This window comes from Podarcis liolepis (assembly GCF_965112155.1).
Source record: "Podarcis liolepis genome assembly, chromosome: 7".
NCBI classification, from domain to species: Eukaryota; Metazoa; Chordata; class Lepidosauria; order Squamata; family Lacertidae; genus Podarcis; species Podarcis liolepis.
This window is the reverse complement of record NC_139561.1, coordinates 44,764,890-44,781,386: the sequence shown is the minus strand read 5'-3', so window position 1 is coordinate 44,781,386 and position 16,497 is coordinate 44,764,890. Positions and strand designations below refer to the sequence as shown.

General features: G+C 50.6%; 1 protein-coding gene across 4 annotated transcripts; it reads right to left on the bottom strand.

The window, feature by feature from the left end:
- Positions 1-5: 5 nt before the first annotated feature.
- LOC310711554 (mitochondrial inner membrane m-AAA protease component AFG3L1-like) lies at positions 6-15,972 on the bottom strand. 4 transcript variants are annotated; one of them, XR_014528539.1, is made up of 18 exons: positions 15,813-15,961; positions 14,856-14,922; positions 14,331-14,390; positions 13,836-13,951; positions 13,541-13,690; positions 13,094-13,162; positions 12,733-12,857; positions 12,366-12,636; positions 11,904-12,041; positions 11,367-11,520; positions 10,583-10,690; positions 9,387-9,512; positions 8,245-8,355; positions 6,439-6,554; positions 4,769-4,969; positions 3,628-3,822; positions 1,818-2,924; positions 6-1,505 (listed from the first exon to the last, which is right to left on the bottom strand). XR_014528539.1 is itself a non-coding variant. In XM_083513623.1 (17 exons), the coding sequence occupies exons 1-17, from the start codon at positions 15,942-15,944 to the stop codon at positions 2,718-2,720; spliced, it is 2,346 nt and encodes a 781-aa protein (XP_083369749.1). In that variant the 5' UTR covers positions 15,945-15,972; the 3' UTR covers positions 6-2,717. The 4 variants fall into 4 exon arrangements, 2 of the variants coding, with proteins under 2 accessions (XP_083369749.1, XP_083369748.1); XR_014528540.1 differs by lacking the exon at positions 4,769-4,969; XM_083513623.1 differs by having other exon boundaries at positions 6-2,924; positions 15,813-15,972.
- Positions 15,973-16,497: the final 525 nt, after the last annotated feature.

Sequence of the window (16,497 nt, the reverse complement as noted above, 5' to 3'; positions counted from 1 at the left end):
CCACATGCAGAAGAAAACAGGCTGTTTATCAAATAAATACACTTGCATTCCCAAGTCCAATAGATTCCTTCCCTAGTCCTTGCATGGAAGGAAAGGCTGCTGAAGTCAGAATCCACAGCACAATGGAAGTGAGGTGGGGGTGGGGTGCTGTAAGTTTCCAGCCAGCAGCTACAGAGCCCACAAAATCTGCTTTTTGCAAACTGTGTTTTCTTGCTCTCTACTGATAACACTGAGGCTCAACTGGGGATGACTTCTGCCCAACCCGATTTGTTCCCCCTCATCAGTGGCTTTGTCACAACCTGCTAATCCTACACACCTCCTTCAGCCTCCATATACCTCCCATTTTACCTGAGATATATATTCAGTAGTGTCCACACTGACACATCACACCACTGCTATCTGTAATGTTCTTGGTACTTTATCTATTGCTCCTTGTTGCCCTCCCTGCAGATCTGCTTACCAAGGTTTGCACATCTGTCTTTGTTTACAAAAGATACAGGTTTCCTCTTCTTTAGAAACCTGGTTGTCTTTTGGGGGCTGGCTAGCGCTTGAGTGTTTCATTTTTAAAGTAGGTTACGCTTGCACACACTTCAGCAGCACACTGTCTCTCCTTCTATACAGGGCTAAATTTATGGGATGTGCGCAAAAAGCTGAAGAGGAGAAGAAGGGGAAACCTACTGAAGTGAGTGCAAACCAAGAGGCGTCTCAGAGGTGCCCACAATCCATATGATCTCTGCTCAAGGCCCTGGAGAGTTGCAACAGTCAGGGCAGGCTGGCCTTCCCCAACCTGGTCCTCTTCAGATGCTCTGAGCTGTTTTATTTATAAGATTTGTGGCCCGCTGGTTCAACCCTAAGGTCCCAGGTCAGGTTTTAACAACAGAAAAGACTATAAAAACAGACAAAACCATTACAATTACTACAGCTCCCATCAGCCCGTTCTGAAACATCTGGAGGACCCCTGGTGGGAAAGGCTGGGGTATGCAGCATTACTGGGCAAAAAGGACACATAAGTCTGACCTATACCTATATGGTAGATGTGGGGCACCTTTCATGTGAAAATGCAACTCCCTGCAAAGGTTCTCAAGGACAGGGAAAGAAAAAAGCAACTCATCATGCAGAAGACGGCTCCTATGCTGGACTCCTGGAAGAAGGTGGTGCCCAAACTTATTTTGGTCTTTGATTGTAGCAAATATGACTTTCAGTAAAGCCAGCAGTTTTGCTGAGCTAGTCAGCGTTGTTTCTGCTGAGTCACTTTTTCAGAAGCCGGTCGGTCAAATGCTTTGGAATGACCAGCATTCAAGTGAGTAAACAGCAGAAGCAGCTAGCAGTGGGGGTGGAGTGGAGACGGAAGAGCAAGGCTGACACACAGGTTTTACATGGGAGGCTTTGCCAACGTGGGGCAGGGGGTTCTGGATGACTTCTGCCCAGTAGGCAATACATGGGCAAATGCCAGGTTGATTTGGCATCTGGCGGAAGGCTGGATGAAGTGGTTCCAAAGGCAGCGGCTACAATAGAGTTGACACAACACACCCACATCAAAACCCTCACAGGTACGAATTCTAAGCTTTTTGGCAAATTTTTTCCTTGTGCCAAGAAAGGAGTGTTGGAAGTGGTGGTGGGGTGTGTTGGGCTGCATATCCTCCTGCCCTGACTGCTCCAACACTGATCTAGGAGATAGAGCCCCGAAGCCACTAAGATGTCTTGCATGGAAGTCCACTGGTTGCCCACCATAGGTGACATTTCCAAGGCAAAAGCAGCAGGAAGTAAAGGGCCCAAAGGTGCCCTGAGCTGCTCCTTTGCCGGGACTCGGGTGAGACTGAAGTATAAACTGCCTAAACCACCAGGAGGGAGTTCCTGCACTGCTGCCCTCAAGACAAAGCCTCCTCTGCAGGGAAGGCATTTGGTGGTGAGAAATAACAGGCACTGTGTAAAGGAGGTTACTCTGCAGGCAATGGGAAAGCAGCTGATGTTGCACACAGGACAGCCATGGTCTGGAGTGGCCCTTTTGGATTTTCTTGGGGCTCCTGCCCCCAGAATCCTCTGGGGTCCCTTATGCCAACGGAACTAGAAGCTAAGGATTCAAGTAGCACCATTTAAACTAGCACCATGTTCCTATTCAGACCTATTCACTTCCACCCTTAGATAAGTCCACGGGGTTCTCAAGATTCACAGAAATTCTTCTGCATGGCCTTCTGCTGTTCACTCTTGCCCATTTGCAAGGCAGGCTGGCAGGGGAGGGGAAGGGAAGGGAAAGCAGGGGGGAAGCTGGAGTGAAGGCACTGAGCATAATAAGGCAGCCCTTGGTCCCTTGAGAAGAGCGGTCTCCTGGAAAGGATACTCCTCGCCTGCTCTCACCTTCCCAGACTGCTGGGTCTGTGTGTGTCAGATGGTCGATGAGTTTACTGGAGGCACAGAGGCTGTTTGTGATCAGCTCAGGAGAGGGCACCTGCTTTTCTCTGCTCCAAGCAACCATCCCAGTTCATGTCCTTCGTTGGAGGGGGAGAACTGAAGAAGGTTGCTTGCTGCAGACAGTGGTCCTTGAACATTGTTGCTGGTCCTTTGGTGGAAGGGGAGCCTGACAGTGTTCCATGATTCCATGGCAAAGTGAGGCTCAGCTGGTCTCTCGGCAATGCTGCCCCCAGCCAAAGAAACAGGCCTTGGTGCTTGATCAATGGACAATGTGCCATGCGTTTCTTTTCAGGCTGGCCCTGCTTTCCCTAAGAGGCCTTCTCCTGGGCTCTCTCCTCCTCCTGCTCGAGATTCCAGTTCTTCAAGCCCTTGGGGAGGGAGGTGTCTTCTTCCAAGCTCCCGGTCCCCTCAACAAACTCCTCGTAGGTGGATTTCTCTGCAAAGGGCCTGGGCCCCAACAGCTCCACCATGTCTGCCTTCTCCAGGACTTCCTTCTCTAGGAGACGCTTTCCTACCTGCAAGGGTCAAAATAAAAAGTGAACAGGTCACTGGACTCCTCTGGAGCTACCAGCCATGTGACCAACAACACCGCCCCTGATGTAGGCATTGTGGGAAATTAAGATGGTACAGCTACCTGGAGTGCCATGGCAGAATCTTTTATGAGGAGCAACGTGTCAGTGTTAAGCCCTGCTGGGCACGGAGCCCTGCAGGTGCCCAAGGAGGCTGGGTGCTAATGCCAGCCCTGATCCGGATCAGCAACTTCCGCTATTTGTCTTAGGACAATGGATGGTAGTCAACTAAGTTTTAGTCATGAGCAGACCCACCAAAACTAATGGCCCTAACATAGTCATGTTCATTCGTTCCAATGGGTCTATTCTGTGTAGAACTTAGCTGAATATCACCCAATGAATATATGGCTATGGAGATCATGCAACACTGTAGAAGCCCATTAAGAAACATAATGCAAATTAAGGAGAGAAGCTACAACTCCCATTGTGCATTCCTTCCTGCAGCAAAATTAAACTGTTCCCCTCAAGAGTAGTTTCCATGTCCTTCATTGCTTCTAATGGTCCCTGCTGTGCTGCCTCCATTTAACCTGCAAATGTGTCCCATTTCAGCGTCTTTGAAATAGGGGTGGCACGTGGGCTGTGGGCTGCAAGCAGACCCAGTTTGAAGTGCAGGACAAGTCAGCAGGGAGCTTCTGCCCTGGCTCCGTACCTTCTCCACGTGGCCACGGCACTGTGTCAGCAGCTCCAGGGTCTTCTCATAGGCCGTGTTGATCAAGGCACGCACCTCTTCGTCAATCAGCTCAGCGGTGGCTTCGCTGTAAGGCTTCTCGGGCATCAGATCACCCTGCCGCGGAAGGTCAAAGGAGACCTGACCCAGCTTGTCACTCATGCCAAACTGCACCACCTGGAAAGAGAGCAACACTCCTGAGCCAGCAGCAGGACCGGGGGCAGCGGGGGCGGGGAGTGGCAGAGACAATGGGGTGCCGGGTTATTTCTCTTGCCCCAGGGCATCCATCTTGAGCTGCCCCAATTTCCCAAGAGTTTCACATTCCCAGGTCTTGGGAGACAGAAGCTTGCTTTCTGCAAAATTAGACGTTAGAAAGGTCCAGAGTGAAGCAGAGCCCAGACAAGGCAGCTGGCACCAGCCTGGGTGCATGCAAAGCTGTGAACGCAGAGTCAGACAATTATCCCTGGATCCTACAATTTGGTGGGGAAAGGCAGGGCACAAATTTAGCAAGTGATAAACCTCCCCCCTGCTCTGACCAGAAGACTGGCTCTCCGACATTTCTTTCCCTCTCATTCTTTCCTTCCACTCTCAAGTCTGCCCTTGAGAGGATTGGAGAGATTCCTGGAGGATAAAAATAAGGCTACCAGCCAAGATGGCTATGTTCCACTACAACTATTGGAGGAAGTATTCCTCTGAGTACCTGTTGCTAGGAATCGTAAGTGCTATAGCACTCAGGTCCTCCTTGCAGAGTTCACAGAGGAATCTGGTTGGCCACTGCAAGAACAAAATGCTAGACCAGGTGGGTCTCCGCTGGCTCCTTCAGCAGGACTCTTTTTAAGTCGCATGTGGATGTGTGTGTGTGCATGTGCATAGAGCTCTTCCTTGCACACCTGTATGACTGATGTGGGGAGCAGGTAAGCAGTTCCAGTGCCTTTGCAAAAGAACTAAGCTCTGTTTCTGAAGTAAGAAGTCAACACTTTGAATGAGCTTTCCACTTATCAACTACCCTTGGCTTCTAAACAGGGCATCTCTAACAAAGCTGCTGCATCAGATAAAGGGCTCTCATTACGTCCTCATACCCAGGGCATCCAGCAGCGCAGGGCATGTCTTGATGGGGCATTACCTGGGCATAGGCGCTCTGCGTCACCTTCCGGAGGTCATCCTGGGCACCGGTTGTGATGCGGCCAAAGAAGAGCTGCTCAGCAACGCGGCCCCCCAGCATCATGCACATGCGGTCGAAGAGCTGCTCCCGGGTGTAGAGAAACTGCTCCTGGGGCAGGTACTGCGCATAGCCCAGGCCCTTGCCCCGGGGGATGATGGAGACCTGCCAGAAACATGCAGAGCCAAGGTCAGCAAGGCAGAGCCCAGTCCAGCTTCGAGTCAACAGGAAAGTGGAGCAGCAGGGAGCGGAAGACACTCACTCACCTCCCCACAACCCATGCAGAGTCAGTTAGACATTTACTGCATCACCCAAAGGTTGCTGCAGTTCCCTTGAAGGGCAAAGATTTGCATGCGGGGGGGGGGGGGATTGTATTGAAGGGACCTAAATTACATAGAGTGATTTCCAAAACAAGGAACGCCAATTGCTCTCATCAGCTATCATCTGCAAGTACAGCAGTCTGTTACACACACAACTATTTCTGGAAGTAGAGAGCAATTCTCCCCTGCTGGGAATGGCAAAGGGAGGGTCTGACTCAGCTGGGCACTTCGGGTGGGGGGGGGGAGATCTCTGTTTTGAGTCCAACCCAGCTGTAATAAGTTGCTTTATACTGAGTCAGACTATGGGTCCATCTAGCTCAGTATTGCCTACACTAACAGGCAGCCCTTTCCCTGTATGCCCCCTTGCTGCTATCCTGCTCCGAATCAGCATTGCCATATAGGGGGATTTTTCTACACCATCCTTCCTTCCTTTGCCTCTGGACTCGGCCCCTGATCCAGCGACAATGCAAGTGAAGTCAAGGACCTATCCTGCATTAAAATGCTCCTAGCTTAACAGGAGCATCCTGGGGTGCTATCCTGCAAGGAACACCCAGATCCTGTTTCCTCATTCAGTTTAGATCTGCCAGGAGGCAATTAGCACCTGGAGCCAGAACTAGGGAGGCTCAAGGGAACGGCAGACCCTCCAGGTTAGCGGGATGAGGCCATGAAGAAGTGACCTCAACATCAGCCACAACTGACCCTGGTCTCCTGGAAGCACCTCTGTGCCCAGCAGCCCATCTCACTACCACCTGAGGAAGTCACACTGCCACTCTCTTGGTCAGAGGACTCCTGCCAGAAGCCCCCGTCTCTCCTATTCCATTGGAGCCTACAGGCAAGGCCCCTTTAAGGAACGGAGGCTGCTCCCAGCAGAGGCATAGCTAGCCACCTGGACTGTGCTGAAGCCCTGCTCAGGCCTCCAACCGGGACAGTTTGCAGCTGAAGCAATAATGTAGCTTGCTTGTATGAATCTCTAGCTTGTATGAATCTCCCAGTGCTACTTGGGACTTTACCTTTCCAGGTGCTGGACTTTGCCTTGCTTTTTTACTTAACCAAAAAGCGGACTTCACCTAAATTTGCTTGGCTTGCTGGAACCTGAACTTTTGCCTGGAACCTCATTCTGGGGCTGGAACCTCATCTGACTGAGACCACCACCTGGGACAGAACAACCCTGTTGAGCCTTCTGAACCAAATGGGGACCTTCACTGAGCTACCTGGCCCTTCGGGAAAAGAACTGGAGCTCAGCTGGCTTTACCCGCTCCACAACCTGCTTTGTGTTTATATTAGGAGAGCTTCCACTGGCTGGGGGAGATGCACCTTGAGCAAAGGGTCAGCGTGCTTTAAGAACCAGCCCACCACAGCGTGCCCAGCTTCATGGTAAGCCACTACGGTCTTCTCATTTGGCTGCAGGACCTGGGTCTTCTTCTCAAGCCCTGGAGAAAGAGGGAAGAAGGGGGGTGGGGGAGAAGAAGGAAAGTGCAGTGTTTGTCAAAAGCAATGAGAAAGCTCTTCACTCACCACACACTCCCAGCAGATACCAACCCACTGGAGAATCCACACAAAACCTGCTGTTCATGATGGAAAATACGAGAGCTCTAATTGCAAGCTGTTAATGCTAAATTCTTGCCTCCACAGAGAAGATCAAAGACTCGCTTCTTTAACTCTGCTATAGGAACATTCTGCAACCAGAAGCTGTAAGGCAATATGGTCAGCTGGTTCACCCACAAGAGGCAGAGCAATGCTCCAACTGCAGCACAGAAGCCGCTAAGCCTCCGCTTCCCTTAGGGAAGCTTTCTCCCGGTCCTGCTTCTCAGTTTCCTTTCACTAACAGTTTCCACAGAAAAGTATCTGCAACTGCAGAGGACTGCTCAAGGCCGGGTCCCTCTGGGGACCACTTCTCTTTGGGTTGTTAAAATTACTGGGGAACTGCAAATGCTTCTTCTCTACCCACACAAATCTCAGCAGGGCTCTGCTCTGCTCAGCTCTGCTCTTCTGAGGAGCAAAAGGCAGTAGCTGAGGCTCTTGTTGCAGAGGCACACAAACCCAAGAACAGGGGTCGGCAAACTAAGGTCCGCAGGCCGGATCAGGCCCAATTGCCTTCAGGATCCAGCCCATGGACTGTCTATGGATCGGCGTGGGGATTCTGTTCATTCGGGCTGCGCCATTTCCCCCCATGCCATTACATTCCCCCCTCCTCCCTCACACATGCCACGGCAGCACCTCCTCCCTCCCTTCTCCTGGCTTCTCCCTGCCCTGCCTAGAGGAGGAAGGGGGCTGGGCTGAGCTGGCTGAGCACCATTTTAAGCAGCCCATCTCTGGAGCTAGCCCTTTCGCGCCACTCATCTTCCCTCCGATGCCACTGCCACCGCCCTGGTGCTCCTGTGGGCCAGAGAGCGAAGCAGACAAGCTCGCTCTGCCTATCCACAAGAAGCAGCAGCAGCGGAGGCGGCAGTGGCAGCAGCTAAGTGCAGCAGCTGGGGCTGGGGCGGACTACTTGCCCCCCTCGCCTCTTCTTCCAGCTCCGCCCCCCCCCCAGTGCTGCTTCTCCGGCCTGCCACAAGGTCTGAGGGACAGTGGACCGGCCCACGTCTAAAAAAATTTGCTGACCCCTGCCCAAGAAGAATGTTTGGAAATCACTTCTGCAAGATGTGATGACAGTCGCCAGCTGAGATGACATCAAGAGGGGGATAGGCAAGTACTTGGAGGTCTAGCGATGGCCATAGGTCACTGGGAAGCTGGGTCAGGCCAAAGGGGCATCTAATTCAGCACCCCATTCCCCACAGTGACCAGACAGGTCTGGGAAGCCTAAAAAGCAATGTGTGAAAGGCCTGGGAAGAACAGAAGAGGCCACGTTCAGTGGCATATCCACCAGTAAATCAGCAGGAAGCTGCCAGTGCAATCGCACCCTGACTTGCCCCATTGAAACTGGCAAGATTTGCTTGGAAATAAATGCTCAGGATCTGACAGCCTGCCAAGACATCTCCTTATCAGGCCACAAGCCCAACTAAACCAGCATCCTGCTTCCCACGGCGGCAGAAGTCTACAGGAACAGCTTTCCCTGTGCTCCTGTTCCCCAGCAACTGGTACTCAGAGCTGGCATGGTGAGCAGTCAGGGACCCTCACCCCCAATGACTCTCTCAATGGCCTGTTCAAAGTGCTTCTCGTTCACAGTGGGACTGGCGTGTCGTGCGGCAATGAGGGCAGCCTCATTGCAAACGTTGGAGATATCGGCACCTGGAAAAAGAGAGAGAGGTGTTAGTGCAACAGCTAAAGGAAAAGGGAACTTGGCGTCTTCAGCAACCTTCTGTTTGGCAGAGCTTTAAGAAGGTCTTTTGAAATTTATTCCAAGGAAGAGATAGTCCAGATCAGCCTGAAAGCTCCTTCAAGCACCTTCAGAGCTGGCAAAACATTTATTTATTATTATTCTGTTTCCTATATTTAAACACCACCTTGTCCTTCAAGAAGCTCAAGGGGGTGTTTATGGCTTTCCCCTTCCCATTATGGTCTCACAAGAACCTTGTGAGGGGTGAGGTGGGGGCTGGCCCAATGTCGTCCAGTAAGATTCCTGGCTGAGTGGGGGATACGAACCCTGGTCTCCCAGGTTCTAGTCTGACACTCGATAACAATTATACCACACTGACTCTCATGAGAACAAATCATGAAAAGCAGGGGGAAGGAACAACTCTTTCCTTGGCATTCCTAATCCAGTGTGGCAGGGCAATGCCCTTTTCTGTTTTAACTCAAGGAGGGGTGGGGGTGTCCGTATCCCTGTGCCTTTTTCTTTCTCACTGAAGCTTGTTGCCGCAGACTCTGCAAGCTCTTTTCCAAAGCAGATGTGCTCCTCCACAGCTGCCAGAGACTGTTCTGTGGGGAAGGACCATTCACCTCAGGCTACCCAGTTCCACTTAGACCCCAGGCCAAGCAGCAGAGTGGGGCAGGAAGGCTCCTCTGACAAGATGGCAGAGGCCCACAAAGTAACAAATAGCACCTGACTGTGTCAGAACTGGGGCTCCTGCTCCTGCCTTTCTGTTGCAACCTCTGCTTCCAAAGAAACAACACAGCCAAATGAGTCAAACAAGGAAGTCATGCCAAGCCCCACAACAGCCTCTGCCATGTGCTGGGCTTATGGGAGTTATAGTCCAAAACATCTGGAGGGCGCCAGGTTGAGGTAGGCTGCCCTACAGGTTCCCGCTCAGGTGCCCCCTCTGACCAATAGCGCTCCTGCTCTCCCCCGTCCACATGCTGGCATTCTGCCCACATCTCACCTGTGAATCCTGGGGTCCGGGCTGCCATCTTCCGAGCCAGAGTATCTCTGTTGATATCTGCATCCAGTTTGAGAGGCCGGAGGTGGACTTTGAAGATGGATGCTCTGCCTTTGATGTCCGGTGGACCTGGTTGGGGAAAGAGAGTTAAAGACACAGTCCTCAGAAATGAGGAGTTGAAAGAGGCTGGTCATGCTCCATAATAATTTAATAAAAAAATAATAATAATAATAATAATAATAATAATAATAATAATAATAATAATAATAATAATTTATCATTTATACTCCGCCCATCTGGCTGGGCTTCCCCAGCCACTCTGGGCGGCTTCCAAAAGGCTATTAAAATACTATGATACATCAAACATTAAAAGCCTCCCTAAACAGGGCTGTCTTCAGATGTCTTCTGAAAGTCTGGTAGTTGTTGTTCTCTTTGACATCTGGTGGAAGGGCGTTCCACAGGGAGGGCGCCACCACCGAGAAGGCCCTCTGCCTAGTTCCCTGTAACTTGGCTTCTCGCAGTGAGGGAACCGCCAGAAGGCCCTTGGTGCTGGACCTTAGTGTCCGGGTAGAACAATGGGGGTGGAGACGCTCCTTCAGGTATACTGGACTGAGGCCAAAATAAATTTATATGCTGGCCATCTGAATGGGTTGCCCCAGCTACTCTGGGCAGCTCCCAACAAAACATTAAAAACACAATAAAACATCAACCATTTAAAATTTTCCTGAACAGGGGTGCCTTCAGATGTTTTCTAAAAGTCAAATAATTTTAATCTGTTTGAAATTTCCCAATTCTTGAGAGATCGCCGCTTTAATACCCCAGGAAACCTCTCCTGACTCCAAAATATCTCATAACGATCAGAATGAGAGAGAAAAGCAAGGGGCAGAAAGAAATCCCCTCTGCTCCTTAGAGCCTCTTCCAAGCAGGTCACGTCAGGTCAGGAAAAGTCAAGGCAGGAAAAGTCTCTCTGAAGCTCATCAAGACTCTGGGTACCTCCCAGTAGGTCCTGCTGATTGAGCAACAGGAGGATGTTGTTTCATTGAAGAGCTGGGGCTATCTAAGGCAGTGATAGGCAACCCTTTTCAAACCATGGGTTACATTCCCTTCTGAGCAACCTTCCAGGGGCAACCTTCCAGTAGCAGGCAGGGAGACAGGCAAAAGCGGTGAGCACAACTAAGACTAGACATGGCATCTGTTACCAATATAAATCTGCCGATCAAAGCGCCCAGGTCTCGTCAGCGCCGGGTCCAAGACATCGGGTCGGTTTGTGCCTGCAAGCACTACGACGTTTGTGCTGCTGTTGAAGCCTGCACAGGAAATGAGAGGAGATCAGCTCCCGGGGGGGATGCCTCTTGCAATTTTGTGCACAGAACACATTCCCCAAACATCTTCCAAGCCTTCTAGTGGAGGGGAGGGGAGCTAACATATTCGGATTGAAATACAGTGCTTTGCAACAAAATTCAGAATGTAACCTTCTGTAGTTATGAAACTAGGTCACTAGTTAAGCCCACCTTCAGAATGGTTTAAAAGTAGACTAAAAAGATCCAGTTTAGAACCCAATTTAATGCCCCTTCCATTCTGCTAACACAAACTCTCCCTTATCCCCAACCATACAATAATTGGACACGTTAAAGCAGCCTTGTCCCAGGGCTGGTACCCTCCAGGTGGTCTCATCACCTCTAACCACTGGATGGGGAAGGTGTGTGTTCAGAGTCCAGCCACATTTGGTTGGGGCACCAAGTTGAGGGGAGGGCTGTGTATGAGGGGTGCTCTCACTTGATCTTAAAGATGGTGGTGGGGCAAAAGGAGCAGGGGGCACAGCTGGGAACAGCCAAGCTATCCCAGGCAGGAACCATGTTAAAGGTCTGGAAACCTCTGTTAATGCTAAGGAACAGGGGCAAGAACTTCAGATTGCTTGTTTCTCCAGCGAGACAAGAGCATGCCAGCTCCTTCCCTCCTCAAGATGCCTCTGCTCCATCTCACCATCCATCTCTACCAGCAGCTGGTTGAGTGTGTTCTCCTGCTCGCTCTGGCCCCCAAAGTTCCCGTGGCCCCGCTTCCTCCCGACGGCATCAATCTCATCAATGAAGAGGATGCAAGGGGCATTCTTCCGTGCCAAGGCAAACATATCCCGAACCTGAAACAAAGAGGTTTCCCCACAGAGTTGAGCCGCCCATTGGGAAGAAAGCAGTCTGGTTTGGTGAGCAGCTGGGGCAGGGTGCTGATGATGGGACTCAAGGTGAAAGATTCCCGCCCCTTTTGGAGGAGAAAGGGCAGCCTCAGCTGAGCATCTGAGGGAGATATGCAAGCAGGTGCAAGAAACCAGAGACTCCCCTGCTCAGGCACCTGCCCAAACACTGAGCATCTGTTTGGAGCATCAAATGGGCAAAGCTGAAGTCTCCTAGACTCCTTTCTATTATCTCCCAGGAGGTATAGTTACAAGGTGAGTTCCTGATTTTGGATAACCACCCTTTCTGTTTAAGAAGCTTGCCAATGCAGAACGTTTTGCGAGAATCTCACCCTTGCAGGCCCAACTCCGACAAACATTTCCAGGAACTCAGAGCCGTTCACAGTGATGAAAGGGACGTTGGCTTCTCCTGCAGTAGCTTTGGCCAAGAGGGTTTTGCCTGTGCCCGGGGGCCCCGTGAGCATCGCTCCCTGGAAGAGAGAAGAGGCTGGCCAACACGAGGGAAGGTGGGGCAGCAATACGGCCCAATGACAAGCAGTCCCTCCCTTAACTGGTCAGCTAACCCACATCAGCAGCACCTCAAAGCCTGGGATGGCACAACATTGCTGGGGCTCAGAGGTCCCTCGTTTCAGGAAGATTCACTTACAGCCCTCCAAGCTGACACTATTCTGATGGGCTTCATTTATGGTGGTCTTGGACAGCCAACTGCTGCCTTCACCTCTCCTCCAAAGGCACTGGCCATCTGGACTTGTCTGTGTAACCTGATGAATCGGCTACAAATCAAAAGTGGGCACCTTTGGAATCTTGGCCCCGAGATCTTGGTACTGCTTCGGATTCTTCAGGAAATTCACAAACTCCATGATCTCCAGCTTGGCCTCTTCGCAGCCGGCCACATCCTTGAACTGCACTTCAATGTTGTCCTTCAGGACTTTTGCTGTCGTCTCTGCAACACTGAAGATCCCGCCTCCTCGCCCTCCTCGCCCACTTCCCATTGGTCCACGTCTCAGAGTGAACAGCAGGAAGCCCAACAGCAGAAGGCTAGGCACCATGCTCAGGAGAAAGGAGCTGAAAGAGGAGAAGGTCAGAAGGCCCGTGAGCTACAGCAGGTGGCACCTGGGCAGTTTTAGCACAGCTGCTTCTGATCTGGGGCCTGTCACTCACCCATCACTCTCGGTGCTGTAGACCACAGACACTTGTTGGGCACTGCTGATCCCCAGCTCCAGCTGAGCAGCCTCTAGGTTTCGTTCAAAGGTATCCACACTGCCAATATTGAACCAGATGTGCTTCTGTGGCAACCAAGGACAGGTGTTGATTTTTCACATCCCCTGGCATAAACAGAGCCTTCTCTTGCTTCGGGTGTGAAAGGGACCTCTGTGGACCCAACTCCCTTGCCACCAGACTGCTGTGCCGTACACACACACAGCTTTTCTTCCAGAGGTCTAACTGTGGCAGACTGTAGCAGTGATTGTGGGCATCCCCTGTCTTTCTCCACCTCATCCCTCTGTCCCCTGGAATTATTTACCTCTGAGGTGGTGCCAGGGATTGGGAACACCCGGACAAACTGCTTGTTCACCACTTCCAGTCGATCCACCTTAAGAGGAAGGAAGGAAGGAAGGAAGGAAGGAAGGAAGGAAGGAAGGAAGGAAGGAAGGAAGGAAGGAAGGAGAGGTCACATCTACACCATATTTTTTTGGGGGGGGAGCTGTGACTGTTAAAGTGGTATAAGAGTGCTTTAAATCTATGGTGTGGACAGGACCAGAAAGAGTGAGAGTGAACCCTTCTGGGTGGAGCTTCAGTTGAGTACAAAATGGTATGTTGTGGCCACAGAGAACTCCTAGCATTCACTCTCCTGCTCCTAATGCCTACTCCAAGTGCCTACACTTTACTGCTAGAATAGAATAGGGAAGAATACATACATGAGCTGCCCTCCACCCCCAGCAAGAAGATGGCCTGCCACATATCGCCTCACCAGTCCTTTGGCCAGGTAGTAATGCACAAAGTGCTTCCAGCTGATTTCTCTGCCTGGATCTCGGTAGTAGAGGTAGAAGAACCCTGTGAGGATGCCAGCTCCCATGACAATCAGGTACCGGGAGTCCTTATTATCCCAAGGGAACTCTCCCTGGGGGCAAAAAGTAGGTAATTAATATGGCTGCTATCATCGTGTCATTTTTGTTTCTGCTTTAGCCATCCCCGATTCCAGCAGCTTTAGGTGGCTAATAGGACATTTCAGTGACATAAATGCAACAGAGAAAATGGTCACACACCTTCTGCATGTGATTCCACCACCCCAAATCCTCATCTTTCCGTCCTCTCTTGCCTTCTCCACCACTGCTTCCCCAGGTATTTTTGGAAAGACTGGGATTTTTGGAGCCAACAGGCTCTAGGAAGGAGAGAGAAAATAGAAATGCTTATACGTTAGGCTTTAAAAGGCTCCTGGCTGCATTGTAGAGGGGGAGCAGAACAGGTTGGGGAGAGTTATGAGATATGGACCAGTTTTTGGAATGGGAGGCATTCAACAACTTTAGGGAGGTAAATGAGGGGGAAGAACATAGGAACAAAGGAATCTGCCTTGTACTGAGACAGACCACTGAAGGTCCATCTCAATCACAATTGTTTGCACCACTAGACAGTGGCACTCTGGTTTTGTGCAGAGTGTGTCTCCCACCCTACATGGAGAATAATGCCAGGAATCAAACCTGGGATTTTCTGTGTGAAGAGCAGATGCTCTATAACCGAGCCATGGAAAAGAAGGTGCTTACCTTTATTATCAGGGGCTGCCTCTGCTGGACCCTTACTCTTTTCATCTTTCTTCTCAAAGCCTGCAGGACAAAAACAGATCTTACTGTTGACAGCTTCAGTCTTGTTCTTTCCAGCCTCTATATTACACGACAAGGTCCCCACCGCTGCCACAATGCTCTACTTCCCTAACGCTGAAATGACCAGAAGTGCCTCAATATCAACCTTCTATGCCCACACAATACACTTAAAGCTTGATAGGAGGCTGGTAGGTCAGTAAGTATAAAGCTGCCTGAAGAAAAGCTTCAGTGATGACGGCTGAGGCTGTCTATCATGATTGACAGCAGGCTTCAAGGGCACCAACAAATGTTTTTGCCAGCCTTGCTGCCTGAGATTATTTTAAAGGGATGTACCAGAAATGGAAGTTGGGACCTACTATATGCAAATAACATGCTCTACAATTAAGCAGAAAAAAATCTCAGGACATTCTTCTTCTCAACACAGCCGCAAACAAGAAGCGCCAGCCCTTTTCTGCTGGAGTCACATACCTTCAGGCTTGGAGCACAGCCAGTGATGGAAGGACATGCCACATCCTGGATGGACTCTCTCACACCACTGAAAAGAGCAAAGGGCGGCATTGGTTTCCTGAGGGCCAGCAAGGGTCCCTCCCCCTTTCTTCTGAGCAAGGTCAAAGGTACAAATATGCAACACAGTGGCCAGAAAGGCCTCAAAACCAAGTATCTGCTCTGTATGCAGAATAGTTTGTGCACCAGGAGTTCTAAAACCAGAAGCTGAAAACTAGCATTATCCCAGGAAAAGAACTTAACATGGCCCATGGGAGGGTCAGTTTAATGCCCTTCTCTGCCAGTGTGCAGCCTAGGGTGAAGCTGAGAGTGGCTTGTGCTAGTCCTATAGGGAAGGCTTTGTGATGTGATCCCCATAGTTCAGGGGCATTAAAGGATAATTATTCCCATGTCGAAGAAGGAAGACAGCTACGGTTGAGATAGGGGCATGTATTAACAGGCATAAGATATTCTCCGTGCTATGTGGCCTGCTATTGCTGAACAGTGGGGAGCTCAGCAAGGGTGCGTGGTCCATACTTAAACATCAGCATATTGCGCACGCAGAAGCGCACGGCTAACCTCAGGATCCTGTGCGCTCAGAAATCAACCCTACTTTGCTGAGCAGCTTTACAGCAACCCTGCAGTGTAGCCCACTGACTGCTATCCAAAGCAGTTGCACACATCTCTAGCCAATCCGCAACTCTAATGTCACTATACAAATCACGCTTCTCCTTCTCTGCCAATCCAGAGCCCGGGTTACATGAGGCGCGTTCTGACCACGCCCACTGAATATGGCCTATCCTGTCATGGAAGCGCTGGCGCGCGGCGATGACATAACCAGCGACCACCATTCCTAACTCAGACCATTCTGGGGAACAGAGGGAGGGCGCCGTTGTATTTACGACAGTGCAACACACAAAACAGCACCCGCCTTTTCCTCACCTGCCGGACCGGTACCAACTTCGCAAGTCCACGGCTGTGGCCTCTCCACAAGGCGGCCAAAGGGGGCGATAAAGCCGCCGCCGCCAGCCGATGAGCCATTATTGTCCTATCACTCAGGCTCCCTAAGCGCATGCGCTTTTTGTTTATCTTACGGGCTTGCACTGCGCAGGCGCTATAGTTCTCGTTTCTCACTGCCGTATAGGAGGTATGTGAACCAACTTGTGTAACCAGGAAAACAGGCTGCAGCACCCTGATGTAGCGACATGTAGTTCCGGGATTGAATTTGGCCGCGTATCCCAGAAAATGTTGTCAGAGCCCAGCGGATGAAAGGCGAAATAATGGCTTTAGTACACGTGAAATGCAAATTACTTGAGGCATTTTACTGGGGTGAGGAGTACATCTCCCCACCCCAAACCTATTTATGCAGATGTGGATTCAGGTAGGTATCCGTGTTGGTCTGACGTAGTAGAAATATATAATTTTTTTAAAAAATATATCCAGTGGCACCTTAGAGACCAACTAAGTTTGTTCTTGGTATGAGCTTTCGTGTGCATGCACACTTCTTCAGATACCTGAAGATCTGAAGTGGCAACCTTTCTAATTATGACTACTCAGTATTCAGGGAAAATTACTCTGCAGCTATGCAGAGGCAGATTTTTTTCATTAATTCAAATGGTCCAGGGCC

Excerpts from the sequence above, each read along its gene's own strand:
- LOC310711554 (XM_083513623.1), bottom strand. The coding sequence starts at position 15,944 with ATGCGCTTAGGGAGCCTGAGTGATAGGACAATAATGGCTCATCGGCTG. Across the intron at positions 9,513-10,582 it reads TGATCGGCAGATTTATATTG|GTCCACCGGACATCAAAGGC; the intron begins GTAACAGATGCC and ends TTCCCCAACCAG. Across the intron at positions 8,356-9,386 it reads CCGGACCCCAGGATTCACAG|GTGCCGATATCTCCAACGTT; the intron begins GTGAGATGTGGG and ends CTCTTTTTCCAG.